General features: G+C 53.6%; 9 protein-coding genes across 9 annotated transcripts; 6 read left to right on the forward strand and 3 right to left on the reverse strand.

Annotated features, from left to right (window-relative positions):
- Window positions 1-769: 769 nt before the first annotated feature.
- BDZ99DRAFT_452384 (flavin-binding monooxygenase-like protein) lies at window positions 770-2,857 on the forward strand (the record flags this gene model as incomplete). The annotated part of the gene is made up of 6 exons (XM_033718272.1): window positions 770-860; window positions 911-1,001; window positions 1,055-1,086; window positions 1,140-1,219; window positions 1,282-1,600; window positions 1,695-2,857. The coding sequence occupies 6 exons, from the start codon at window positions 770-772 to the stop codon at window positions 2,855-2,857; spliced, it is 1,776 nt and encodes a 591-aa protein (XP_033570917.1).
- Window positions 2,858-3,249: 392 nt separating this feature from the next.
- On the reverse strand, window positions 3,250-5,501 carry BDZ99DRAFT_426093 (small nucleolar ribonucleoprotein complex subunit). The gene is made up of 3 exons (XM_033717105.1): window positions 4,812-5,501; window positions 3,328-4,748; window positions 3,250-3,263 (listed from the first exon to the last, which is right to left on the reverse strand). Exons 1-2 carry the CDS (start codon window positions 5,487-5,489, stop codon window positions 3,747-3,749), a joined length of 1,680 nt encoding a protein of 559 aa, XP_033570918.1. The 5' UTR covers window positions 5,490-5,501; the 3' UTR covers window positions 3,250-3,263; window positions 3,328-3,746.
- A 344-nt stretch (window positions 5,502-5,845) lies between these two features.
- On the forward strand, window positions 5,846-8,836 carry BDZ99DRAFT_452391 (putative pre-rRNA processing protein Tsr1). The gene is made up of 5 exons (XM_033718273.1): window positions 5,846-6,007; window positions 6,102-7,543; window positions 7,605-7,859; window positions 7,917-8,426; window positions 8,481-8,836. Exons 1-5 carry the CDS (start codon window positions 5,905-5,907, stop codon window positions 8,574-8,576), a joined length of 2,406 nt encoding a protein of 801 aa, XP_033570919.1. The 5' UTR covers window positions 5,846-5,904; the 3' UTR covers window positions 8,577-8,836.
- Window positions 8,837-9,444: 608 nt separating this feature from the next.
- Window positions 9,445-11,792, forward strand: BDZ99DRAFT_511749 (uncharacterized protein; the record flags this gene model as incomplete). The annotated part of the gene is made up of 5 exons (XM_033724574.1): window positions 9,445-9,895; window positions 9,950-10,071; window positions 10,125-10,704; window positions 10,755-11,237; window positions 11,287-11,792. 5 exons carry the CDS (start codon window positions 9,445-9,447, stop codon window positions 11,595-11,597), a joined length of 1,947 nt encoding a protein of 648 aa, XP_033570920.1. The 3' UTR covers window positions 11,598-11,792.
- Window positions 11,793-14,774: 2,982 nt separating this feature from the next.
- On the forward strand, window positions 14,775-16,357 carry BDZ99DRAFT_156424 (uncharacterized protein). The gene is made up of 3 exons (XM_033712836.1): window positions 14,775-15,246; window positions 15,303-15,467; window positions 15,532-16,357. Exons 1-3 carry the CDS (start codon window positions 14,995-14,997, stop codon window positions 16,045-16,047), a joined length of 933 nt encoding a protein of 310 aa, XP_033570921.1. The 5' UTR covers window positions 14,775-14,994; the 3' UTR covers window positions 16,048-16,357.
- A 172-nt stretch (window positions 16,358-16,529) lies between these two features.
- Window positions 16,530-19,205, forward strand: BDZ99DRAFT_156438 (RNI-like protein). Its single transcript, XM_033712837.1, has 5 exons — window positions 16,530-16,680; window positions 16,734-16,793; window positions 16,845-16,872; window positions 16,954-18,988; window positions 19,140-19,205. Coding segments are annotated over exons 1-4 (1,914 nt in total). The 5' UTR covers window positions 16,530-16,678; the 3' UTR covers window positions 18,778-18,988; window positions 19,140-19,205.
- Window positions 19,206-19,934: 729 nt separating this feature from the next.
- Window positions 19,935-21,714, forward strand: BDZ99DRAFT_491329 (GroES-like protein; the record flags this gene model as incomplete). Its single annotated transcript, XM_033723100.1, has 9 exons — window positions 19,935-20,059; window positions 20,184-20,285; window positions 20,321-20,361; window positions 20,490-20,601; window positions 20,646-20,749; window positions 20,848-21,016; window positions 21,064-21,191; window positions 21,229-21,428; window positions 21,610-21,714. 9 exons carry the CDS (start codon window positions 19,935-19,937, stop codon window positions 21,712-21,714), a joined length of 1,086 nt encoding a protein of 361 aa, XP_033570923.1.
- Window positions 21,715-21,877: 163 nt separating this feature from the next.
- On the reverse strand, window positions 21,878-22,397 carry BDZ99DRAFT_467690 (uncharacterized protein). Its single transcript, XM_033721076.1, has one exon. It carries the CDS (start codon window positions 22,219-22,221, stop codon window positions 21,946-21,948), a length of 276 nt encoding a protein of 91 aa, XP_033570924.1. The 5' UTR covers window positions 22,222-22,397; the 3' UTR covers window positions 21,878-21,945.
- Window positions 22,398-22,681: 284 nt separating this feature from the next.
- Window positions 22,682-25,724, reverse strand: BDZ99DRAFT_398504 (protein kinase byr2; the record flags this gene model as incomplete). The annotated part of the gene is made up of 4 exons (XM_033716091.1): window positions 22,682-25,165; window positions 25,214-25,371; window positions 25,419-25,492; window positions 25,540-25,724. The coding sequence occupies 4 exons, from the start codon at window positions 25,722-25,724 to the stop codon at window positions 22,682-22,684; spliced, it is 2,901 nt and encodes a 966-aa protein (XP_033570925.1).
- Window positions 25,725-27,343: the final 1,619 nt, after the last annotated feature.

A 27,343-nucleotide genomic window follows, 5' to 3' on the forward strand; every position in this document is an offset into this window, starting at 1 on the left:
TCGGCTAAACACCAATTACATCCCTGGATATTCACGTCACCCTAAGATCCTCAACCTTGAACGTCCCCGTTGTCCACCCCGAGCTCTTTTTCGTGCTCGGACTCCCAGACAGCAGCTTCCCGGCGTCAAGTGTAACGAGAGTTGCCCCCTAGAAACAGGATTACTGACCGAACGACATCTCTCACTGACCTCTCAGATCGCAACATGTCCGCATTCGGCGCAATTGGCACATGCGGCGATTCTAATGCAGAACTAGCCACCCGGGCCGCACCCGCATGTCTGCGCGTATCGAGTCATCGAGGCTTGTGCCGCGGCTACACATGTACAACCTAACCCCTAGCAACGTTTCCCCAGAGTGGGGCGGGGAGGGGCGCATCATGAGGTGCGGAGCTCGGCAAATGGCAGAGCTGTACTTCGGGAAAAAGGGTATGGGAAGTGTCAATCGAGCACGAGTGTCAGACTAGCTGCAAAGGAAGTGGTGGATGAGGGACGGGGTTCCGGATGCTCGGGGGTGGGTTACGACATGACTTGTTTGTAACGGCACGTCGGGTGGGTTGTGCATAGATCTTCTGATCGGTGACTTCGTCGTCTTCTTTTTCTTACGTTCTTGTCTTTTGGGCACTTTCAGAGGTGTTCGCTTTGCGTTGGAGGTCAATTGCGTATCGTATAGCACGCGTATATATTTCTCTTTCCAGTCCTCGTTTCGATCGTGACGCAGATAACCTCTTCATCTCTCTCGATAGCAATTACTCCTGCTAGTTCTTCCGCAATGGGTGGCTCAAAACCGTGGCCGCAGGTATCAGTGGGAAATAAAGACCACACAAACGCTGCAGTTGTCATTATAGGCGCTGGGATATCTGGTATGTAGAAGCATACTCTTCGAACGAGACTACGCTAACGAGTACGACAGGAATGTGTATGGCAATTGACCTGATTAGACGGAATAAATGTCACAACTTTATCATTCTGGAGAAGAGTAGTGCGGTGGGGGGCACATGGCAGTGAGTTGCAGATGTCCTCTTTGGGAGATATGGGCGAGCTGATTCGTGCGTAGTGATAACAAGTATCCTGGATGTTGCTGTGATGGTAAGCTTTTGCCTTTTCTAGATTAGAAAGTTGACTATCCTGACCTTGATTAGTTTCAAGCCACCTCTACAGCTACTCTTTCGAGCAAAACCCGGACTGGTCACGTGTCTACCCAGGACAAGAAGAAATACTTGTGAGAATTGTCCCAGACATACATTTCCACATGGATTCTAAGCTGATGATGGTATATAACAGGACTACCTCATCCAAGTCGCCCAAAAGTACAAGCTGTATAAATACATCCGCTTCAACACATCGGTCGAGCAAGCCCGTTGGGACGACAGTGAGCTGAAATGGAAAACCGACGTCAAGGTCTCCGGGGACAAAGACAGCGAGTTTAGCAACGCCTACACCATCATATCCGACTTTCTCATCTCAGCCGTGGGACAGCTGAACCAACCTGCTTACCCAGACATACCGGGTCTCGGCGAGTTTGGGGGAAAGATCATGCATTCGGCGCGTTGGGACTGGTCTTACGATTTGGAGGGGAAGAGGATTGCGGTCATTGGGAATGGTAAATACACCGACTTCTTCTATTTCCTATGTATACTATCTCCTCTGCTTTGAAAAGAAGAACACAAAAGCTAATGTAAACACAACATCTGCAGGCGCCACCGCAGCCCAACTCCTCCCCGAACTCACCAGAGCCGCCGCGTCCATCACTCTCTTCCAACGCACCCCCAACTGGGTCATGCCGCGCCTCGACGCCCCTATCCCCTCCCTCCTCCGCACCGCGTTCCGCTACCTGCCCCCCTTGCTCTGGCGCACTCGCGCACTGCAGATGGATATGCGCGAGGACTTCTACGCGGTCACGGACTCGGACTCTAACATCTCGAACCAGATCCGCGGCTGGTGCAGCGACGCGATGCGTGCCGCGTTCCCGAACCAGCCGAAAGTATGGAAGAAACTGACGCCTGAGTACGCGCCGGGGTGCAAGCGGGTGATCATCAGCGACGAGTACTATCCCGCACTCGCATCCCCAAACTGCCATCTCGAAACCCGCCCCATCGCCCGGATCACGAAGACCAGGATCGAGGTCGGCGGCACCGCACCTCCTCCTCCCTCCCCCGGGACCTCCTCCGGAACAGAGGAGTTGGATCTGATCGTCCTAGCAACCGGCTTCCGCACCACCGAGTTCCTGTCCCCGATCACGATCACCGGCGCTCACGGCCGCGCGCTCTCGCAGATCTGGGAAGAGAGCGGCGGCGCGACGGCGCTGTACGGCACCACAATCCCACAGCTGCCGAACTTCGGGGTCTTCTACGGCCCGAACACGAACTTGGGGCATAACTCCATCGTGCTGATGATCGAGGCGCAGAGCCGGTACCTCGCGGCGCTCGTCGCTACCGTGCTTGACGCGCGCGGCGCAGGACGGCCGCTCGCGCTCGTCCCAAGGGAAGAGAGAGTGAGGGAGTTCAATGCGGAGATCCAGGAGAGGCTGGGGAGGAGCAGTTTTGCGGATGAGCGGTGTCGGAGCTGGTATAAGAATAGCGAGGGGAGGATTACGAATAATTGGTCCGGGACGGTGGTGGAGTATCAGGAGGTGTTGTCGAAGGTGGATTGGGGGGATTTCGAGCAGGTTGGGGAGGAGACGGGGAAGAGCGGGAGTGGGGTGACGTTGGGGGGGAAGAAGGAGACGAGGCTGGGGAGGGTGAGGGAGGAGACGGTGGTGGGGAATACGGCGCTGGTTGTGGGTGGGGCAGTGGCCGCGGCGGCGGTGGTTGGGGGTGTAGTTTGGGGGAGGAGACGGGGAGGGAGAAGGTGGTGGTGAGGGATGGCCGTTGAGATATATGACGGAATGAGCTTTCTTTCTGCTCGATCACGTGTGTCGCCCTCACCATAACAAACACAGACCTCCGACCTGGGAGCCTAGGTATATGTTTTAAGTTATTTTGACCACATCTCAACTGACCAACAGATGGCCCCGATGGCACCGCCCCTACTACCCTCCTCCTCCACCACCCCCGCCCCCACCACCAAACATGAATGCCTTGGGTCCGGGTTCGAGTCCCCGCCATTGTCAGGATTGTTTTCGGAGAAACCCTTCGGGGTAGCTACACCTCCTTCACCAGCTGAAGGAGGTGGTGTTTTGCTCCTTGGATATTCTTTTTCTGTTTTCTTTTTTCTGCCTCGTGAGACTGTGCGATGTGACTATTTTTTTAGGCAGTCTGGAAATGCTGGGCTTGCTTAAACGCGTGAGATTTGGTTGTGGAAATTGGTTTTGTATGATTTAGCGTTTACCTTCCCTCGTTAAAGCGCCCCATTGTCCGCCCGATGACTTTAACGGCGGTGATATCATGATTCTCGACCTGTAAACAACGTGCTCCTGGGTCTCGGTCTAAATCATCTGCCTTCTGCTAGGCCCTCGAAATCTGGCGATTAAGAGTTTGGACTAGGGTTAACTTGATCTCGATCCATCCAAGTTCTTTGACGCTCCCAGCTTTCAGTTTACGAAGTGTTTCCTCGTTCGACTTCAATAAATAGGCATGACATAGAGAACAAGGTTTGGAAAGAAGTTCTTAATCTGACCATGTTCGCCTTGCTATCAGGATCCCCACTTACTGGTATCAATGCACAAGACGCTTTTTCGCCGTCCCAAACACCATCATGCTAGACTCCATAACCCACAGAAATGCTTAGTGTTCTTTTCAACTTCCTCATCACATCGTCCCTTTCCTCGCAAACCTCGCAAGCGCAGGCCCATACTCGACTTCCAAGCGCTTAACCCTCTCCTTTTCCCTACCCTTTTGTGATTCGAATGCCTCTTGCGCGCGAACCTTCTGCTCATCGATGACGTTCTTCTGTCCTCTCCTCCTCAAATGCTTCCTCAACGCACTATTTCTCCCCCGGCCTCGCTCCTTCAGCTTCGTGATCTTATCCTCCGGCTTAGCATCCAGATCTTTCTCTTTCTTCTTCTGCTCGGCAGACGCCACATCGACGTTCCCGATGAAGCTCGGGTCTAGAGAGATCATCTCCGGCTGTAACTTATTGAGCAGCGCGCGCACCTCACCCTCCTGTCGCTGCTTGACAGTCTCGTAGGGATTGGTGCCGAATTCCAATGCGTCGTAGTTCGGCTCACCAGCACCGGGGACGAGGATACTGCTGAAACCAGACGAATGCGATATCCCCAACACATCCTCAAACGGACAGTACTGAACGCGTGAGATCGCATGGCCTTCGCCGCCCCATTGCATGTACGGGCTAGGGACTTTCGGTCGAGGTGCTAACCCAAAGTCATCTTGCGCTTTAGTGAAGAGGTCGGGTTTGAAGATCGAGACCTGGGTGCCCCATCCGACGGCGGTGAGGTCACGGTCGCTGATTGAGATAGTGGAGCCGGGCTGGCGGAGGTGGTGCGTGTGGATTTCTTTGAACATGCGAATGTCCCAGACGGACATGCGGCGGTCTTGGCCGGTGGAGACCATGTATCGGCCGGATCGATCGACTGCGAGGGCTCGCACGGGGCCGTGGTTGGGTAGGAGTTTGACGAGTGGGGAGGTAGAGTTTGGGGACCAGAGCGTTACGGCGCCTTTCTGGTGACCGAGGTGCATGATTCCGTTCCAAGGGTTCTGGCAGAGGGCGGTTGTGGGACCGAGATGTGTGGGGAGTTCTGTGACCATTTGGCCGGTTGATGTGTCGGTATAGCGGAGGACGCCTGAGTTAGACTGAGGAACTTGTTAGCAATGCCCAAGACCAATGGAATCCGGTAGTAGAAGAATGGCGCTTACAGCTGTACATAGAAGGAAATGATAGGGCAGAAATTCCATATTTGTGACCTCAATATGCTTGGCCAACCTATGCAACTCCACACCGTCGTGCGCGTATATGTAGACATGCTTCTTCTGTGCCACCGCAAAAGACTGGTTGTTATGCAGCCACTTCGCATCCCTCACAGTCTCCCCAAGTTGTAGTTCGCAGCCCAGCTTCCCGCTCCGCCAGTCCATTGTCGCAACATGACCTTTCCGGCTAGCAATCAACAGCTCCCTCCCATTCCGCGTATAGTTGCACACATCATAAGGCCCCAACCCTTCTAGCTTCAGCTCAAAGCCCTTCTTCGCCGTTTCAATTGCGACATCCTGCCGTATCTCGTCTTGCCGTACTTTGTAGGTTCGTTCAAGAGCGTGTTCAGGCTCGAGGAATCCGGAGGTGTGTTCGAGGAGGATTTCGGCATTCTTGGCTTGGAGGGTCGCATCGCGGTATTTGGTCTCCAGGGATTTGAGGTTTGCGCGCAGCTTCTTGTCTTTTACACTGCGCGTTCTAATATTTTTCCCGCGGCCATACGTGCTTTGGGCATCCTCGGTGTGCTTTTTGATCGCTTCTTTTTCTGCAGCCTCCGCGGGATTTATGCTCTTCGATTTCCGCCGTGCGGGGGGAGCTGCTGGCGGCTCCGATGGCGTTATGTCCATGATTGCTGGTGCGCAAGTTGGAGCTTGAGAATCGTGAGGTTTAATTTTTTGATTTGGCGTCGGCTTGCCCTCGGGCGGGAACGTAAAGTGGCAGTCCAGCACGGTTTGAGGTAGCCTGGAGCTTTATCAAACTATTTATTCACAAGTTTTGATAGTGTCCCTAAGAACATCAAGTAGCACCAGGCAAGCGTATACAGGCACAGACAGAGTGTGTTCATCAAGGATAGGAGATTTTTTATCAAGACCACGAGTTCGTAGACTGCCACTTTTTGTTCAAGGGAGCTTATCGATAAGCTCATCCATCCCCCACTGAGATTTTTCCGCCCGCTGTCAAAACTCAACAACACGACCATCCTCTCCCAAAAGTCTAGCCAACCTGGCGAGTATACCGTTCAGATTCAAGGCCGGTGGCAGCATGGCGCCTATTGACCACCACCACCGGAGCACGACGAAGGCGATCCAGAAGGGATTCAAGTCTCGACATGCCTCGAAAAGTGCATTGAGGGATCGGTCGAAAGGTTCGTGCTCGATGTTCCTCTCCTCATTCGTCGAAAGAAACCCAGAGGGTACAATGAGCGTGTAGAAACTTGTGCTAATTGACTCTGACGACAGGTAAAATTGAGGCCGAGAAAGGCGTACGAAAGACGCCACACCAACAAGTCATGTCCAAACTCGACCGACGGAACCAAGCGAAGCAGAAGCGCCTCACGAACCATAGCGAACACCTCAAGGCCACCGGTGTGTTCTCCGGACGAGATGGTGCGCCCCGAATTGTTGCGATCGTACCTCTGTGCGCGAACCTCTCGTCGGCTGCCGCCGTCCGAAGTCTGAACTTGGGCGTAGACTTAGAAGTGGAGGTGCCAGAGGAGGGCTGGGTACGGACAAACATCGAGCGATTCAAGCAGAAGGTAGCATACATAATGGTGAAGAGGGATCTTCTAGCTGCTCTTGACGCTTGCAGAATTGCAGACTATGTGGTCTTTGTGCTCTCGCCGGGGGAAGAGGTGGATGCGGAAGGAGAGCACCTTCTTAGGGCAATAGAGAGTCAGGGATTGTCGAATTGTTTCACGGTAGTTCAGGGGTTAGATGCTGTCGAACCGCCAAAACGGAGGACACAAATCGCTACCTCGCTACTTTCATATATCAATCATTTCCTACCTGCGATAGAGAAGGTCTTTTCCTTGGATTCTCGACAAGAATCTGCCAACCTAGTACGGTCTCTCTGCACCACGATACCGAAAGGAATTAGTTGGAGGGAACAACGGTCGTGGATGATGGTAGAGGATGTTCAATGGCAAGGCGGAAAGTCTGCTATGACCGATGGTGCAACAGGAGAGGTGGTTCTGACTGGCGTAGTAAGGGGGAGGGGTCTGAACGCAGACAAATTAGTGACTGTTGGAGACTGGGGTGATTTCCAGGTCGATAAGATCACTGCAGCACCACTGGCATCAAAAAAGCGTAACGGCGAGGTGGAGATGGAGGATGCGGAACCAGCTTTGCTACAGGAGCCCACAGCTGATCAAGAAGGTCTAGAAGAGCTAGCACCAGAAGAGGCGGTAATGGAAGATGCATCGAACTACCCTATGTCGATTGCACCATCCGAGAAGAAAGGAGTTTTACTTGACGATCACCATTATTTCTCGGACGAGTATGAAGATATTGCCTATGGGCAGAAGCCGAAACGACTCCCAAAGGGAACATCGAAATATCAATCAGCTTGGTATTTGGATGATGTTTCGGACTCTGGGTCAGATTTGGAGGACGCCGAAGAAGATGAAGAAGGCGATTTCAACATGGAGGGCACAGCAAATCCCGCCGATGGTGTTGAGGGAATGGATCCCAATGGACCAGAACCTACTGAAGGCGCTCCGACAACATATGCACAGTCGGAGATGTTTTTAGATCCCTCTCCAGAGGATGAGGCTGAACAGCTAGCCGAGTACCGAAGGACGCGGAAAGATGAAGCTGAGGAGGATCTTGAGTTCCCAGACGAGATTGAACTTCCTCCAAATGTTCTTGCCAGAGAGCGTCTGGCCAGGTACAGAGGATTGAAGGTACATTGCCAGCCTAATTATCTTCTAAGCCAGACCTCGGAAATGCTAATATCTGAATTAGAGCTTGCGGACCAGTCACTGGGAGACTGATGAAGACAAGCCGCATGAACCCTCAGAATGGCCACGTCTCTTGGAGGTGAAGGACTTCAAAGGAGCTGTAAAGAAGGTGCTACGAGAAACCTTGGTCGGAGGTGTGGCGCCTGGCACTCGTGTCAATGTTCATCTCAAAAATGTACCGCTGTCATTCCAGCATTCGTACAACCCTTCTCGTATTCTGTCAATGTTCTCGCTTCTCCGACACGAGCATAAGCGCACTGTAGGTCCTTAGTACATCTCCATTCTACAGTTGTAGACACTAACAATACCTCTATAGTCTATCAACTACAGCATAACCCTAAGCTCCAGCTACCCGGTCCCGGTCAAGTCGAAAACCGAGTTCGTAGTCCAATGTGGACCACGAAGAATGGTCATCAAGCCCATCTTTTCAGCAGCGGGCAACTCGCCCAACGACGTCCACAAATTCGACCGCTACCTCCATCCTGGTCGGAACGCCATTGCTTCTTTCATAGGGCCATTAACATGGGGTTCAGTTCCTGCACTATACTTTGAGCGAGTCGTCCCATCAGACCCAGAAGATGTTACACCGCAATCACTCAACCTAGTTGCGACTGGAACATCACTCGCGCCATCCACAAACAGAGTCGTCACCAAACGGATCATTCTCACTGGACATCCATACAAGATCCACAAGAAGCTGGTAACTGTGCGGTACATGTTCTTCAACTCGGAGGACGTGGCGTGGTTCAAAGCACTGCAACTTTGGACGAAGAGGGGTAGGAGCGGCTTTATTCGTGAAAGTCTGGGTACGCATGGGTACTTCAAGGTAAGACATGCTCCTAACAGTTGGCAAACTTGAATTATACTAATGTTGAAACAGGCCACTTTCGATGGGAAGATCAATCCTCTGGATGCAGTCGCTTGCTCGCTGTACAAACGGGTCTGGCCAAGGTCTTCAGCGCCGTTCCAAGAGTAGGGGTCTTGTTTGATTGGAGGGGTGTTTTCGGCGCTTGTTGATAAATTAGGCTGGTTGCGGATGCTCCCGGGGGCTCCGATTACGAGAGATGATAGCTGCTTCACGCATTATGAAGATGTCATACACTTGAGGAGACCATAAATTGGTGGAATTTACCCCGGAATAGATCCAGATGTGTTCCGTCTTTGATCTGGCATAGCATACTCCGTTCCGCTAGCCATATACCGTTCTGTGCGAACGATGGTAGCAGCCATTCCAACATGTATTTCCGTGCCCCTCTGAACCCTGATCGGATATAACGCGTGGGCCGGACCGTTCCCAAGCACGCCAAGCTGAGCCCTTGTCAATTCCGCATCCAGCACGGATCACTCCAAGGCTTGATTTTCCTTGGCATTGCTTGTTTCCCCAGGCCCTGCAACTCTCCACAAAATCCAGATTCCTGCCAAAGCGCGTCATAACCCGTGTGGCCGCACTGAATGGGAGCCCGCCCTGATTGGGAGCCCGCCCTGATTGGGAGCCCGCCCATGACGTCCTCACCACGTGTATTGCGCGGCCCTTGACAGCACGGCCAGTCGGGCCCGCTTACACAGGCTGTCTTTCTCACCTTTGCGCGCTTAGAAACGGTAGGCGGCGCGTACCTGAGACCTGGAAGCGTGTAGAGTAGTCACTTTATTTGCTCTGGTCTGGTAGTCAGAGCTTACCGCCGCGAGAAAGCTTACAGATGTCCCACCTCCCCGGTTTCCCCGAGACGTTCTCGTCCAATCCCCTTCACTCGAGCCCCAAGATTGCCGTCCTCACGTTCTTCACCCTCGCTGCATCTACAGCGCTGTACATCTGGCACCTCCAGCCCTGGGTCCCCCGCGCCGCCATGGCGACCCACATCTCAGAGAAGGTGTACAACTACTGCACCGACCGCGCCTCCGTGTCCGCCGCGTACGCCCGCGCGCCCGACACCCCGCCGGGGAAGATCGCAGCGACGCTCTACGGGCCTGGTGGTGCGACGGGCGACAGGAATGTGTCGGTGCTCGAGCCCAAGGCGTCCAAGGACCGCGCGCCCGCGACGCCCGAGGACCTCGAGCGCGCGTACCAGTGCGGCAGATTTGGGGACACGCGGCCCAGCGAGCTGTTCCTCCGCGCGTACCACGATGCGCTGCTGACGCTGGAGCACGATCCGTTGATGGGGTGTGTGAGCCCGAGTTTGATGGGCAGCAGGGGGTGTCTTCCGTTGAGTATTGTGGGGAGCATTGTGGATGTTTGTCGGCATATGAGTAATTTGATTGCAAGGGCGGAGAGAGAGGTGTTTCTGGCCACGAACTTTTGTATGTGTGTTGAGTGGGAGCGAGTGGGGGTTGGATGGGGCTAATAGTGTGCAGGGTTGAGCTCGGAGAGTTCGTTGCTCATTTGTGATGCGGTTAGGGAGTTGAGTCGGAGGGCGGGGGGGAGGGGGGTTAAGGCGGTGGTGAAGATTATCTATGATCGGGGGCATATTAAACAGGTGAGTGGCGTTTCTACGAGGAAGTAGAAGAAAAGAAGCTGACAGTAAAACAGTTGGTAGACAACCACACCCTAGTACCAGAAGAGTCGTATAGCAGCAAGGCGGTCAATATGCCGCATCCGCTAGAGATCCCAAACGTCGACTTGCAGGTCATGAACTACCATCGGCCCATGTTGGGAACTTTCCACTCCAAGTTCATGGTCGTAGATCGGAAGATTGCAATCATCAGCTCGAACAATATCCAGAGTAACGACAATTGCGAGATGGCCACGCACTTGGAAGGGCCGATTGTCGACTCGTTCTACGATCTTTGCTTGATTTCGTGGGATAAGAAGCTAGACCCGCCGTTACCACTGCACAATAAGCCGAATACCGAGGGAGAGTATCCGACGTTCCAATTGGAGAGCTTCTTGAGTTTGTTCGATTCAGAAGGTAAGGTTCGCACGGCGAATGGAAACGTCAACGTGCGGAAGTCAGATGGCACCGAGACTCAGAATATAGAGCGAGAAAAGACACATACGGGTCCTGATCCGCACTGGGACGATTCCATTGCGGATGAGATCGCGCGAGTACAGTCTGGGTTGTCAGTACGAGGTAATGAGAAGAAGATGGATCGCGTAGCGATACATCTGAGTAAGTAATCTGGGCATGCGAAGAAAACAAAAGCTAACAGACGCGCATAGACGAAGCCACCCACCTAGACCTGAAAGCGACAGCTCCCGAGTGCGATCCGGCAGAAGACATGACACCGCTGATACCACACGCACCTCACGAGCCGTTCCCGATCGCTCTAGTAAACAGGAAACCATGGGGCGCTCCAAATCACGCCTGCGTAAACACTCCGCAAAACGAAGCCTGGCTATCATGTATCCGGAACGCCAAATCCAGCGTCTTCATCCAGACACCCAATCTCAACGCCGAGCCGCTCCTCCCAGAGCTCCTAGCCGCATGCCGGAGAGGCATAACCGTGGTATACTACGTCTGTCTCGGCTACAACGACGCTGGCGAGCTTCTGCCCTTCCAAGGCGGGACGAACGAGATGGTTTCTAGCAAGCTCTATGCGGGCCTCGAGAAAGACGAGAGGAAAAACTTGCATGTTCATTTCTATGTTGGTAAAGACCAGACGAAACCGATTCATAATAAGTTCAAGAAGCGGAGTTGTCATAGTAAGATCCCCCTCCACTTTTCAGATATATAATTCTAACATTGCAAAAGTCAAGCTGATGGTTGTGGACGAGTACGTCGGCATCCAAGGCAACGGCAACCAGGACACGCAATCCTGGTATCATTCGCAAGAAGCGAATATCATGATCGACTCCCCGACGATCTGCAAAGCGTGGCTCGATGGCATTCGGAGGAACCAGAATACGCATCTCTACGGCGCGGTGTCGCAAGAGGATGGTGTGTGGAGAGATGAGAATGGCAAGGAGGCGGAGGGCGCTATTGGCAAGAACCCTGGGAAGTTTGCATGGGCGACGGGTATTGTGGGGGCGATTGAGAGGGTCAGGGGAGCTGGAGGGTTTTGAGATGGTTATGGGAAAGATATCCGGGGGTGTTCTTCTAGGAGTTATTTGCTAGAAATGATTGAAAATGGCTGGGCTCTGCGAATGGAATTCACGAGATACTAGCCTTTCATGCTTCAAACCTCAACTTCGGCGCAAATATTGCCTCTTAGAGCTAAAAGACGATCTTGAAGCATAGATATCGATCATTAAATTTCCATCTTGCATCTAAGTAATGATAGAGTGGCGTGTACGCAGACGAAGGAATTCAGCACGTCATCAAAGACAATCTCCTGGACAGGCAGGTCTTGGCCTTTGAAAGGTGTCGAGCACCGAAAAGAGACCCAACCCACCGACGTCCCAAGGTTTGAGCTCACCCGGACTGCTTTTGCCCTTAAGACTCGACGTCTGATTGGACGAGCTGCTCCACATTCACGAGATGGGGAAAGGAGGTCTTTCTTTTCGTGCTCGGCGAGGTAGGAAAGCAATATCTTTGCGGGCGGCCTAGGAGTAATGAGTCGTGAATAGTTTGCTGTGTACTTGATCAAGCAATGCGCTGCTATACTCTTGTGCTAGACGTTGAAATGAAAGCGGCGTGTAGAAGGATAGATGTGTAATGTGGAGAACTTATCTTAGAGATGAGACGATGTTGGCCCAAGCGTCGAGAGGTTGTGGAGAATGGCCAACTTCATCTGATCCACCATCGCCCATCTTTATCACAATCTATCCCTCTCATCTTCTAACCCCCATCAAACCCCCTTAAGTACTGCATAAGCGCTAAATAATGATTTCTGCGGCAGATCGGAATGTCAGTGGCTTCTCTTCCAGTCATAGAGTAAAAGTAAGGAATTCGTATTACTATGCGCGGATATACGCAGGAAACCATGCATAAGACCGAAAGCCCGCACTTTCTCGTGTTTCCAGGCTGTTTGGAGATTTCTGATTTCCAAGGCATAAAAAGTCTCGTTTGTTCATGACTGCACGCGACGTGGGCTAGAATACCTTCGTACCCACGGGACCCACCTCCGCCAGAGCGGAACTTCGGCCGGTTGGCGGAGTGCTTGCTTGCATTCATTGGAAAACGTCGCCTCAGTTGGTTTCTGTACTCGAGTTCGTATTTGGGCGAGATGGGCGACAGTGAGTCAAACTTAATAGTGGATGGATGCCGGATTATATATACCGATGGGTCCGATAGTAGATGGGGGATCATAATCCTGAATGGTAGAGCTTGCAAGGATGAGGGAGAGTCAGTACTGTGGTCCATGGCTCGTACTGAGAATAGCTGTCTGGCCACCTATGTGTCCTATATTGTACGGTTTGGCGCGCGCTATATAATCTCGTCTGCCCCTGACTTTCGTCCTTAGCTTGGAGGGGAATGGTGATAAGAGGACGGTTTAAGGAAGACGAAGAAGGTGAAGGGATACGAAGGGGTAAAGGAAGACGAAGGAGGTAGAGGATGGCCTGAGTGGGATTAAGGATGGCTTGGATGGGGTGGAGGAAGCTTGAAAGGAATACGGAAGGGATAAGGAAGGCTTGAAGGAGGTTAAGGAAGACTTGAATGTGGTGAAGGATGGCTTGAAAGGGGTTAAGGATGGCTCAGAGGGGTTCAGGATGACTTGGAGGCGATTAAGGATATGGAGATACCGGGAGGTGGTGAAAGTCCCCTGCTGCGATAGCGAAGGATGGTGGCTTGTGTCTTCTGCTATTTATGTAAGTACACACATGTCTTCTTTCTATTGGGAACATTGCTAATTCAACCGTTGACAGATTAAGGGACGAGGAATGCGAAACGGGTTTGAAGTTGCTATAGATTATAAACGACGATGTGGTCAGCGGGAAGTTGACGCCGCCTTACTTCTGGCTTTCTTAAACAAGGTTATGGTATAAAGTTCTCCCCAAAGAGGCGTTGAAGTGAGTGGCCGATGCTAAACGATGTTGTTGGCGATTTTGGTATCCTTTGGCTCTTTGAAACGCTGGTAACGGATACGCATTGTCATCTTCAACAGGAAATCTTGAAGCGGGTGACAGCGTCAACCCATGCTTAATCCCAAATGAAGTATGCTTGGACTACTAGATCGATATAGGTGTGCTTTGAGCGAATGACCTCTTTAGTCTACCATTGTGATGAGTAAAATATCTTGGGATGGTCTGAGCTTTGAGTAGCTCTTGAGATTCGCCAACTTCATCCAATCCACCATGCCTGTTTCCTTCATATCCCATCCTTCTCATCTGTCCGACGTTCCTAGATTTCCTAAACTACCGTGTACGTACTAGACAACGTTCTTCATGGCAGATTGATGTGACACTTCGTTGAAAAGACGCGATCTAGGACCGCGGGTACGCGCATCTCAAGTATGAGATGAAACACCCGCATGAAGTTGCAGTTGCTTGCCTAGGTCTTTTCGGGCTACCTTGGAATTTTGGAAAGAGTTGGTTCTGCGATGAAGGGGCAAGACACGGTTCTCGCGCTTGATAAGGGAGGCTGGCGGAGGGCATCCAAATGACAGTTGGAGTCGAGATCGGCCTTTCCAGCGCTTCTGTTAGAGACGACATAGCTCTCGTAGTCTTCCCCAAGGCTTTTGTCGTGTCCGGCAGCAATATGCGTAAGACTTTTAATAGTACCATAACCTCTGGTAGATGATTCCTCGTTGGTTACGAAGGGAACGATGCCTGGGGATGTATTAGGTGATAAATATGGTTCCAACCTCACGCTTCTTCATCTTGAGCCAATTCCACGAGGTTCTCTTGAGAGTCTCTTTTGTCGGTCCGTGTCTCCTTCCGGTCGCGGCTGCCTCACGGGCCTTCCGCTCTCTGTTCTTCAACCTCACGTCACCGCCCCTCTCTCTCCTCCACCCCACCAGCCATCCATTATTCAATTGCCTCTTCACTTCACCAACCCAGACCGCCTTATCTTCCGATTGAGGCCGAGAGTCGGAGCACAAGGCAGCAAGCCGTCGGCCTTTTGCAGCGACGGTAGCTAGTCATTCGCCTGACCTTGTCGGCCAATCAGCCAACCGCAGATATATAAACATCTGCCTCCATCTCTCGAACTTCGCTGCTCCACCTCACTTCCACTTACATCAGCATCCTGTGGCCACCGCCTACCCTCATTGAGAACACTCTACCTCCATCACTCACCACACCCCAACCATGGGTAAGAATCGTGGTTGGAATCAGAGCACTGGAGGCTGGGGAAGCTACGGTGCCGCACAGTAAGTTGTCACCAGCTCAACGGTCGATATCTGGGAAGTTTGAGTGGCTAACAGTCCCTACAAAGGCTCAAGCAAGTCAAGATCCCAGAGATGTAAGTTATCTTTACTTTCCTACACCTTCGCGAAGTTGCAGATTCCCTCTCCGGACTGGCAAGGCTCCGGGACTGAAGTTCGCAACTGGAGCCAATTACCTCTACGGCTTCGGTTTCATGTGCGAGCTGCTAATCACTTCTAACAGGCTGAAGTGTGGTCGGTGCAATAAGAATAAGCACCAGCCGCAGTTCTCGTCCAAGCAGCTTGCTGAGTATCGCGCCAAGCTCCTTGATGGCTATCGCAATCCCTCGGTCAATTGCCGCGTCTGCTCCGGTGGCCAGGTCGTGGAGCTGTCTTGCATTGAGTGCGGCAAGACTAAAGGGCTCGAGGAGTTCGCAAAGGCCCAGCGCTCCAACCCAGACCGTGCTGTAAGTAAATTCTTTCAAGCGCTTGAAGTGGCGAGGCTAACATGTCGTCTCCCTAGAAATGCATGGCGTGCATGGAGAAGCATCTGGCTCTCACCCCGATCGACGAAGATCGCTACGAAGCCCCAGAGAGCACCCCGGTCTCGAAGGTAATCGCGGAAGAGGCGGCCAACTTGGAGTACTACGACAGTGCATATGGTAGCAGCTCTCTAGCCTCCGAGAATGTAAGTGTGACATAGGCCTGATACAACACCAGAATAATGCGCAACAGAGACTGACGTGGGATAGGGCGATACATCTTATGGCGGAGGCGTCGCCCTTGACCAAGAACTGGAGAAATTGAAGCTCGCTTCATCACGCTCCGGCACCACGGAAGATGGATATGCTGCTGCTAGACCTATCAACCCTTGGGTCGGATATGACTCTTCAGACACTGGGCTTGGAAGCTCTGTTGCTGGCATGCCCATGGCGGCGAAGGAGGAGGAGGACGAGTGGAAGATTGCTAAGGGAAAGTCTTCTCGCGCCACCTCTTCCTTGCGGAGCAAGACTCCTTCGACGGGCTTCTCCTCCGGTGGATTCGACCCCACCAAATACGGACACCCTGCTGGGCGTGGTTCAACTACCGGGTCGTCTGTCGCTGGGTCTGTTCATTCCGCTGCCACCCAGCGCACCGTCAATGCGGGTGGAAGCAAGTTCGCCAAGATCAAGGCCTATGTGAGTCTGGCGTGGACTGCGATGTTGAGCTGTACTGATCAATTACTAGAGACCTCCCACCCCAGAGCCCGAAGTCTGGAAGTCCGATGACGAGGACGAGGACGAGGACGACGGAGGCGATCACAGTGATAGCGATGACGATGTACGGTTCTAGGAATCGGTGAGACGGCTGAGGCACTTCTGTAGTGGTGGGGCTTCTCAGCAGCACGGGGAGCTCGATGACGGGGAGCCTGGTGTTGCATCTTCTATATCCGGGATGCATCATTCATTCATGGCATGTTCATGGCTTCGGCATTGCTTGCGGGCATTCATCGGGGCTACACCTGTTCGGCTGCCTTTTGGGGTGCATTATAGGCCATGAATCATAGGGCGTAGAGAAATCCCCAACTGGGTTACCAGAAACTTCATGCGAGCACATTGAAAAGTCGTGAATATGATATGTTCCATGGCATTGTGTGATGTGAAAGCCGTTGGCAGAAAGGGGGATGCCATAAAGCGCTAAACCCTTTTGAAATTCTCTGCCTTAATTGCCACACCTGACCGCGCGACGCGTTTGAAAAAGCCCCCGCCCACCCGCCAGCTCCTTGTCGCTCTTCACTTCCGTCAACCTCAACCTCAACCACCAGACTTCCTACAACATCCGACTCTCCACCTGATCTCCCTCTACTTTGATTGATTCACTTTGATCGATTTGCTTTGATCTTCCTTGGTTCGCGATAGAATGTAAGGCTCCCTGATCGCTCTAGAGAATGTCGCACTGATGAACCGTCAAACAGGTCGAATCGTCGCGCACGCAACAATGGCGCCAACCGTGGCACCGGCGGTATCCGTGGACCGTAAGTCTTCATCAGCTATCGCATATATGAGCTGAGCTGATGGTGGTGCAGTCATTCGGCTTTGACCGACTTCCTTGCTGCAAGTTCCTCCTAGCCTTCTGAAGACTAGCAAACCCATCTCAGTATCGCTGAACCCAGGCTAACTCGTGCCGTTCCATAGGCGAACAATATCTCCGCAGCACAAATCCGTGATTCCTACCTCCAGCGAGTACAGCAAGCTGAGCAGCAAGGTGGTCAAGAAGGCGACGAGGCAGCCCCAGACAATGGCGAAGGTTCAAGCAATCAGGTGCCGACGGCTGAAGAGCAGGAAGCTGAAGAGAATGCTGTCGCCGAGGCTGTTGAGAGATCGCGAAAGCGAAAGAGGAATCAGGAAGATGCTATCGCCAAAGTGAAGAAGGGCAAGCAGGACAAGAAGAAGGCTGCGGCCAAGAAGAAGCGCGACTCTGACGACGAGGATTTGGACGAAGACTACGACGATGCTCTAGGTAACATGTACAAGAAGTCGAAGCCGCTGCCCGGCCAGCTGGAGAACTGCGAGATCTGCAGCAAGCGCTTCACAGTTACCCCATATAGCAAGACTGGCCCAGAGGGTGGACTAGTATGCACACCCTGCGGCAAGGAGCTGGCGAAGGAATCAAAGGCCACCGAGAAGGCCAACAAACCGGCTGTCCGAAAGACCCGTCGCAAGTTGGAGAGCAACCGTCTAGATGGTATCGCCACCCACGGAGCCAAGTCACTGCAGCAGCTCTGCATTGAGAAAATCGTCCAACATCATCAAGACGTAGAGGAGTTTGGCGAGCTGCCAGATTCCATCATCAACCGGCTCTGCGAAATCTTCTCGAAGAAGAGAGTTCTCACTCCTCAGACGTTGAAGTTGTTCTTGCGCGCAGACTTGAAGACCGTTGCTATCCACGAGTGCGCATATCTCGAATGCGAGGACTACGAACACATTTTTGCCTTCGTTCCACACATCGAGAAGCTTGCTCTCCGCAACTGCTGTCAGTTCAAAGACCGATGCGTCGAATACATGCTCGAGAAGGCTCCCAGGTTGAAGCACATCCAGCTCTACGCCGCGAACCTCGTCACCAACGATGTGTGGATCAAGACCTTCAGTGTTTTGGGTAAGCAGCTTGAGACCCTGAAGCTCGAATGGCTCGATGCGGCATTCGATGATGATGCCGTTGCTGCGATGGTCGGATACTGCCCTAACATGTCCCGCCTCAAATTCAAGCGCTGCCGCCAGCTCGGTATCGCAGCCATCGATGCCATTGCCCACCTTACCAACCTCCAGCATCTCTCACTCCAGATCTCCCAGGAAGTCGCTGGCGAACGCATCGTCAACCTCATCGGCAACGTCGGCGCCAACTTGCAGACTCTCTCGCTCGAGCGCTTCCTCGACGCAGGCGACGACGTCCTTGACGCAATCCACGACCAGTGCCGTAGCCTCTCCAAGCTGCGCTTCACAGAGAACGATTACGCCACCGACGCGGCCTTCGCTGCCCTCTTCACCGGCTGGGCGAACCCACCCCTATGCTTCATCGACGTCAACAGCAACCGCGACATCGACAACGGCAACCCTGAAGGTCCCGAGGAGGTTATTGGTCTCGGAGATGCGGGCTTCGTCGCAATGATGGAGCACTCTGGTTCCAAGCTCCACACTCTCGACATTGCAAGCTGCCGCCACATCAGCTTCGCGACCTTCTCGACTGTCTTCGACGGCAAGAAGAAGTATCCATGTCTCGAGGAGCTCAACGTCTCGTTCTGCACGACCGTCGATACTATCGTTGTTGCTGGCATCTTCAAGTCATGCCCGAAGCTAAAGAAGCTGGTCGCGTTCAGCTGCTTCGGCATTGAGGATATCATCGTGCCGGCTGGTATCGTGCTGATTGGTGTCCCTAAGGCTCAGGACGCGATTGAGCAGTTTGGAGAGTGGGGTGTTGATGTCAATATGGCGCTGGGAAAGATGGTACACGTTGTAGCTTGAACGCAGCACTGCGACCATATCAATCATGACGGTTATGGCATAACGGAGACGGAATCGGCTGGTCAATTGATGGCCCTTGAGACGTGTATGGGATACCTGCTGGCATCTTGGGCTCATTTATCTGGGCATCTCCTTTCAACTGCGTTATAATACAGCGCACACGTACGTAGCTGGGACTACACGATATACGGATCACGGATTATGCCACAGAGTACGCACAGTAAGCCACAGTCTAGAAATTACTTCGAATGATATTTGAATTTAAGAATGCAATACCAAACACGTCTGACATGGAGTGACAGTAACACTTCCGTAGCCAACATTGATTGTGACTTAGTTGAGCGGTGACGAGTTGAATACAGTGCATCGTCATAGATATCCGTACACTCGTTCACCGCTGCTTGTGGTACCTCATAGTATTTTCAGTGTTTCGAACAAGAGAAAAGTTCGGCATTTTGGACAATTGGTAAACTCGCGAGGCTACCTCAGACAGCGTCAGCAGGGAGTACGCAAATTAGAAGTGTATGCACTGCCCCCGGTCTCTATTAGTACGTTGAGAGTTTCTTGAGCAGGTCCATCCGTTCAACTCAACTCTCCATTCTACTTCGTTCCAAGCTCTATCACTTCAGCCACAGGCACTAGCCACACTTACGCCCACCTCCACCTCGATCTCCACCCCCAGACACTGCACTTCCCCCGCAATTCCCGTATACGTCACGCTTGTCCCCCGCGGCACCAGGAACCCTTGAGCCATCACACCATGGGTCATAGAGACAAACCATGCAAGGAGTCAGACTTCTGAGTGGCACATCTCCCAACCGCCCTTCCCCGCATCGAGGTATAGACGGGCAGACCAACGCAGGGAGCTAGCTAGCTTTACTATGACGGCGTATTCACACGCGTGCGTGCGTAGGTGGGCAGCTTGCAGGGAAACGTATAAAGTACAGGTCTAGGGTAGTAATCTGGCGTCTTTGCTCGACTCTGTTTCTTCGACTCTGTTCCGTACGTCCTACAGAATTGCTTTCTTCGCGTGTAATCACTTGCGTCGCTTGTTTACCGTCTATCTTTCAAAGTACTCTCTTAGCCTTCCATCTCCCTCCCTCTCCGGCTTTGTGACTTGAAGCGTTCGATTGAGCCGGAGTCAAGTAGTCGCAGCTATGACGGATATCCAGATCCCCAAAACGCACAAAGCAGCCGTTTACGACGCGCCCGGCACCATCTCGACGAAGATCGAGATGGTGGAGACGCCGACGCCGGGGCCGGGGGAGGTGCTTGTGAATTTGTATGCTGCGGTTACTATCCTAAAGTTCCTGTCACGCTCCTCTCCCTCCCATTCAGTTATCTCTCGTTCTTTGGACTGTAAAGACCGCGTTTAGTCGAGAGTCATGCTAACTCCACATACGCAGAACTCACTCTGGCGTCTGCCATTCAGACATCGGCGTTATTATGTCCAATTGGGTTTCTTTACCATTCCCAACCCAGCAGGGCCAGATAGGGGCCACGAGGGCGTGGGGACGATTATGGCGATAGGGCCGGCGGCGAGTGCGGCGACGAGTCCGGTGAAGGCTGGGGATAGGGTTGGGAGTACGCCCTTTTGCTCTACAAACACCGCTCCCTTTTCTACAAGCTTCCCTTTAGCTCGAAGAGATCCAACCTCTCCCCCACCTCTGTTCTATACACGGACGGCTGCTAATCTTATGTTATCTTCCCAGTCAAATGGATCTCCGCAACCTGCACCTCCTGCCCGGCCTGGCTCACCGGCCACGACGGCGTCTGCTTCCACCAGAAAATCAGCGGCTACTACGCCCCGGGGACGTTCCAGCAGTAGTCCTCGCGCCCGCCAACTACGTGACCCCGATCCCCGCGAGCCTCGGCAGCGCCGAGGCCTCGCCGATGCTGTGTGCGGGCATCACGACGTATGCGGCGTTGCGGAGGTCTGGCGCGTTAAGTGGGGAGTGGGTTGTTGTGCTGGGTATGTGGACGACCGCTCTATTCTCCCGTCCTCCCGGTTTAGCGTTTACGTGAAGGGAAGGAGGAGATGGGATAGTGTTCTGATATGATGTGATATAGGTGCCGGCGGCGGTCTTGGGAATATCGCTGTGCAGCTCTCCTCGCGCGGGATGAACCATAGGGTCATCGGCATCGACCACGCGTCGAAAGAAGACTTGGTGATTGAGTCTGGCGCTGAGCATTTTGTGCCGCTGCTCCAGGATGCGAAGGATGCGCCGTCGGTGACTGAGTGAGTGCTTGCGCTGACGGGGGGGCTGGGCGTGCATGCTGTGTTAGTTCGTACGTGACTTGTTTTCGTACTCCTACCTTCACCGTTAAGCGTTGGGGTTTTTTGAGGCTGGGATGGAGTCGTGTGGCAGGGCCCAGCATCTCAACCCCGACTATTGCCTCCCCTAGGAGAGAGAGTCCGTCTATGGAAGCACTGCTAACGCGGAGATACAGTGTCTGCCGCCAACGCCGCCTACGCCTCATCTGTCTCTCTCCTGCGCTTCGGGGGGCGCGTCGTCTGCGTCGGGATCCCGGAGGGCGAGGCACTGCCTATCACATCCGTGGCGCCGCAGGTGCTCATCGCGAAAGCGCTGAGTATCGTGGGTGTGGCTGTGGGGAATCGGAAAGAGGCGGGGGAGGTTTTGGAATTTGCTGTGAGTTTTGCAATTTCCATTTGTTTTATTGTTGGGCCCGGGTAAGAGAGGTTTTTTTGGTTTAAAGAAGAGGAGTGGGCAGTTTGTGGGGGGAGGAGAGGACAAAGTACGGAGCGGAGAGGGGAGGCGTTGGGATGGAGAAGAGGTTGAGATCGTAAGGAAGGGGGCTAACGGGTTACAGGCACGTGGAATCGTGAAGACGCACTACCGCGTCGAGAAGATGGAGGCTCTCACGTCCGTATTCGAAGAAATGAACGCGGGGACGTTGAGGGGGAGGGTTGTGTAAGATCTGTCATGACCTATTCACGGCTAGGTAGAAAGGATTTAAGGTAGCTGAGAAGGATGAACAGGAGCAAGTCTGAAATGTAAAGTGTAGGTTAAACTAATAAAGAATAGGGCCTATTTCTCACTTCGATTCAGGATGCATGAATCAGACCATGGATTTGGGGTGATTTTGGCACCGTTGAGATGTATAAACGGGAGCCAGTCCGTTTGATTTGGACTCGCTTTTGGTATACTATTGGATGTGGTTCCGAATCAGAGCTTGGAAGTAAGATTTTGGCACCGTTCCGAAATACAAACGGGAGCCATTCCGCGCGATTTGGACTTGTTTGTGAGATACTATTGCATAACCATTCAAATCAGGCCCTGTCTGTAGCACTGCTACCGTGAAGTCGAATCCAGTCTGCGGCGGGAAACCCGAGATCTCGTAGTATATCGAGTGAGTAGCATCACATTCACGATTACAATAACGAGTCAACAAGTATACCATGCACAAGATCCACATCCTCATTTCATCCTACAATACAATTCGCCTCGTCCCCCCATCCCCTCCGTCATCACCCATCTCCTCGGCCCATCCGGCCAAAACCCGATCCGACCCATTCCGTATAGTTTACAGTCCAAGACGGCGAAGAGGAGTAAGAAGCATAAAAAGAATTCTCCCCTTTCATCCCCATCAAAGCATCATGCCCCACCCCCTTTCTGTCCGCAATCCATGCGACATGCTTTCGTAATTTCGTTCGAAATCCAGTTAAAAGAAAAAAGGACCCGATATCTACCCCCCCCCCCCCAAATCCCTTAATCCTTCCAATTATGCATTTGAGGTGCGAAGACGATTCGCAGAAACATTCATCTCCAGCTCGAAGATAGATTCCTTGAGGCGCTGCCTCTTTCCTTTTAGAGTGAGTCGCACGAAACGCTCACTCGATCATGTTGTTGAATTTCGTCGACATTCTGATATTTCGGACCGTTCAACCCGCCTTCGGATTACAAAATGGACTGCCCAAAAGCTCGTCCGCTGTTGGCCGCGCCTCATGATCAATCATGAAGGTTTGCTTCAAGAACGCCCGGGCATCCTCGCCCGCGTTCTCCGGCACTGTCGGGCTCGCATCCCCACTACCGCCGATCTTGAAGATAGCTTGTAGCTGCGTGCAGTTCGGGTGGGGGTGGCTACCAGTGAACATCTCGACGATGAGACAGCCCAGGGACCAGATGTCCGCCTTTCTGGTGTAGGCAGTTTGTCGGACGACCTCGGGCGCCATCCAGAAGACAGAGCCCTGCAGGGAGACACGCTGGTTGCCCTTCTTGCCAGAGCCGGGTGTGGAGAGAAGCGTGGATGCTTCAACACGCTTGGAAATGCCGAAATCGGAGATCTTGACGGATCCCTTATTGTCCACGAGGATGTTGGCTCCTTTAATGTCACGATGGATTATGTCGCAGGAGTGGAGGTAGCCGAGGCCAGTGAGGATCTGGCGGACGAAGTTCTGGATGAGGGATTCCCCGAGGGGGCCGTAGTTGACCAGCATAGTCGCCACTGAGCCACCGGGGACGTACTCAAGGAAAATGTTGAGATGGGTGTCGTCGGAGTTGGAGCCGAGATACTGCACGATGTTCTTGTGCTTGAGGTCGCGGAGGAGGCCGATTTCGTGCTTGAGGGCTTCCACCATGTTGGTTTTTCGCTGGTCCATTTGGGAGGCGCCGGAGCTAGAAGGCATCTCGACTTGCTTGACGGCCATGAGTTCGCCAGTGACTGCGTGTAGGGCGAGGTAGACGCTGCCGAACGAACCCTGACCGATGAGAGCACCTTTCATGTACTTGACGTTCTCCCAGCTGTCCTGCTCGAGGTAGTCGGTGAGCTCTTCGTCGAATTCTTCTCCGTCGTCGGCAATGGCTTGTGATAGACGCTTGTTGAGAGAGTCGCCGTTCTCAGTGCCAACGCTGCTGCTACCTGCGAGACTACTACCGCCATCATCAAAGTAGGAGCTCAAAGTATTCGTGCGGCCTTCAGGGTCGGTGACTGAAACAGTCTCCGATCCGTTGTCATCTCCAGCGAAGGACACGTACGATTTGCGGTCGGGCTCCAGTGGTGACTCCTCCTCCAGTGGTTCGAGTACTGACGAGGCCATGGAATCGCGGTAACCAGACTGAGATTGAAGACCAAGACGCATGACCGAGAGTGGCCGGAGTGGACGGGCTTGACCAGCGCCTTGTAGCCAAGCATCAGCGATTGAGGGAAGTGGAGGTGCATCCCGAAGAGAGGAAGCGACGCTGAAGTTGGAGGCCATGCTGAGGCGGCTTGTAGCACGGCTAATGCGACGTGACCTGCGGACAGACATGCGGATGGTCTTGTCAATCTCCTCTTTCTCCACGTCTGGGAAGTAGGAGGTCAGATCAGAAGTAATCAGCTCGCTGGGTGGCCGAGCTCCGTAGAACTGCTTCAGTTTTCGAGCGCGAGCGCTGGTCGTTGATTGAAAGCTATCAGCTCTTTCAAGATCCTGGGCCGTCGAGTTAATGTGTCGTTCACGCTCGCGGGCGGATGCTGGAGATAACGGGTAGCTGACGGCGGCAAGCGATTCCCCAGTGATCTTCTCAACCTTCAACTGGCTTCGATTATTCGTGGGTAGTATAACGTTCTGCACCTGTTGTAGTTGCTGCTGCTGATAGATACCTGCAGCAGTCTTGAGCTGGTCGTCTTCGGGTTCGCCGGTGTGGATCTTGCGGAGGATGAGTCTGCCTTTTTCCAGACGTGCTCGATCGTTGCAGATGCGGATCAACTCTATTTCACTGAGTCGCCGACACTGTGCTGGCGTAGGTTCGGGGCCATCGAGTACATAGAAGCAATAGTTCTTTACATGGGCTTCGTTCAGGTAGCCCTTGCGCAGTGTCTTCAACATAATGTCCTCTGCTGTCTTGCAATTTTCGATGCTAACAACGGAGGAGCGGCCGTTGTCAAAGATGACCCGGATCAGGGCTTTGTCGGGAGGAAGAATAGCGCTATTTGTGGCATTATCCAAGCTGGGACTCGCCCGAACGTGGTGGGCAAAACGGGCGGTTTGAGGTGTCTCGGTTGGGGTTGTTCGAGTCTGCGTCACATAGCGAGCAGTTTGAATGCCCTCCGGAGCACGTGCGCTGTTTAGCCCTGCGCTGAGGGGGTAGCCAAAGTACTGTGGTATATCCTTTTTTCCGGTATTCTTTGGGCTGCTCATGCCTGTGTAGTGCTGAGATCGAATGCTGCGGTTTTCCTGGTCGACGAGGGGAGAGCCCGGTCGAGAGGGGGCCTTGGAGAAAGGGAGGGCGGCGGCATAGCTAAAGTCAGCGCCGGTGAGTTGTCGGGACATGCGTTTGTCGGAGCGGGAGCTGGCGGGGATTGATCGACTGGAATGGATAGGGCGAGGGGAGCCTGAAGACGGGGGAGTGACGAAGGCTGCAGCTTGGTCGAGAACGGCGAGAGATTGCTACTATATGTTAACAGCTGAGATTGAAGCAGTATGGTGCTGTCGTACCCTATTCGAGCTCCGCTTTGATCCCCGTTTGTACTCGCGATTCCTGAACAGCTTTGCCTGGGTTCCAATACGCACACGGTCGCCAATCTTCTTGATGCCCATGTCCTTTAGATGGGTCTGGTCCATCTCCATCAGGTTCTCGCCGTTGATGTGGTTTTCTGTCGTCGTCAGCACGTGGCATGTTTCCAAGACGCGTGAAACTCACTTTTGAAGAGGTCAATGTACTGGGAGCAGTTGATCCGTTGAAGCCAGTCAGCGACCTTGTCTTCGTCCCAATGCCTGCAATAGTCAGCACTTTTCAAATCTTACATCTCGAATCTACCTACCTCACGGAATCAGGCGTATCGTAGCTTTCCGAGAACTCCGACTCGGTGGGCGATGCGAAGAAGGCATGATCAGACCTCGACGCAGCCTGCACGCGGTAACTCGACACATTTGAAGGATACTGCGACGAGCCCGAGCCTCCCAGAGAAGGGGTCGGGTAGGGCGACTTGGACGCCAGCATGGCCATGACGAATGACTTGCTCGGTCAAGTCACCGGGAATGCTACCAGTATATGTGGGTGTATTCGGCGGAGAGACTGAGTTCGTTTACGGTCGAGTGCGGGACAATGTCGTCAGAACGGCATGGTGGGTGGACAGTAGGGCGATGGGCGTAGTCGAGAGTATTGGGACCGACGGGGCGGGACCGTGAGATGCAGCAGTCGACGTTCGTGGACGGCTTCGCGGGCGGTGGGTGCTAAAGGAGCAGTCTGTGAGACAGGAGAAGGTCGCGAGTCCTCGAGCAGCGGAGAGTGGCAGATGGCTCCGTGACACGGCGGCGGCGGAGGCTCAGCAGCTATCCGCCGGGGAGTCCTGCGGCGGCGGGAGGCGTGGAGGCGTGGTGGGCAGGCGAGGTCGAATCGCTGCCCGCGTGGTGGAGAGGTCAGGACAGTTATATCGAGGTTTCGGCGGTTGAAACGGGCACGGTGACAAACACGAGCTGGGCTGGGGGTGGGCGAGTCGGGTCTTGTCGTTGTCGCTTTCAGCGTGTGGTTGTGGCTTGGGTTGGGCCTTTATGGCGAGACAGAGGCTGGCGGTCAAAGGCGGGCGGCAAGCGGCGAGCGAGGAGAAGAACCAAGCAGCCGTCGCAGCAGTCAAGGAGGCAGCGAGGAGAATGGCATTGTCAATCAGAGTGAATAGGGAGCCGCTGAGAGCCTCTTGGCCGCCAGCGTGGAGTGGAGCTGCTCACTCGACGCGCTGGCCAATCACGGGCACGGGCAGGGAGCTGAGACGCTGGTGTCGTTTCAGTCGCGCCGGCAGCAGAGGCCATGGCCAAAACCCTCACGCTTGTGCGCTCTCTCACCAGGCGACCGCCGCGGGCAGGGCCGAGCGGAGGGAGGCATGAGGACTGAGCACTGAGCACTGCCCCATGCAATATATCCCTCGACACCTGCACCGCCCGGCGGTCCCCCGAGCCGGCGAACTGTCTGGCATAAACGACGCAGCCGTTTTCTAGCCTCGCCCAGCAGCTGCTGTACTTCACCACCTCGTATCGTGACCACCCACCTGCAGATTCCGGCTATCCAGGAAGGCCCCAACACGGGCGACGTCTCCGCCTGCCCCAACACCCCCCGTTTCAAGGAACTGGCCAACAGCTGGAGAGGCTGCGCCGTGAGTGGTGAGAGAGCGTGAGGGCTGCATCCTAGCCGCCAAGGTCCTGGTTTGGGAGGCAGCCGGATTGCTGTGCCTCACCCATGCCTCTCCTCCTCTGCTTCAGCTGCCGCCGGCTTGTTGGCGAAGCAGCTCGTCTCTGCTGCTCAAATCATGTCTTTTGAAAGCGCTGCAGCGCCAATATTGGATATCACGGTATCCTCATGAGCGAAACAGACCCACGTTGAAACGAAACACAGAAACGTCACCCCGCAGCCTGGTCGTCGGGAATCGCTCGGGGACATTGCCCGATATTCAGGATGCTCTAGGATAGCTCTGCCATTTCTGAAAGTCATTTCGCAACCAGCTGGCGTCGACCGGCTCAAAACGCGTCGGGAACCTTCACCAACGTCGGGGATGCTTCAGCGGCATCGTAAAAGCTTCAGCGTGCTCGGAGATTGCTACACGGGGTCAGAATGCTGCCGGGTGCTGCAGGACC

This window comes from Mytilinidion resinicola (assembly GCF_010093595.1).
Source record: "Mytilinidion resinicola strain CBS 304.34 unplaced genomic scaffold BDZ99scaffold_24, whole genome shotgun sequence".
Classification (NCBI taxonomy): Eukaryota; Fungi; Ascomycota; class Dothideomycetes; order Mytilinidiales; family Mytilinidiaceae; genus Mytilinidion; species Mytilinidion resinicola.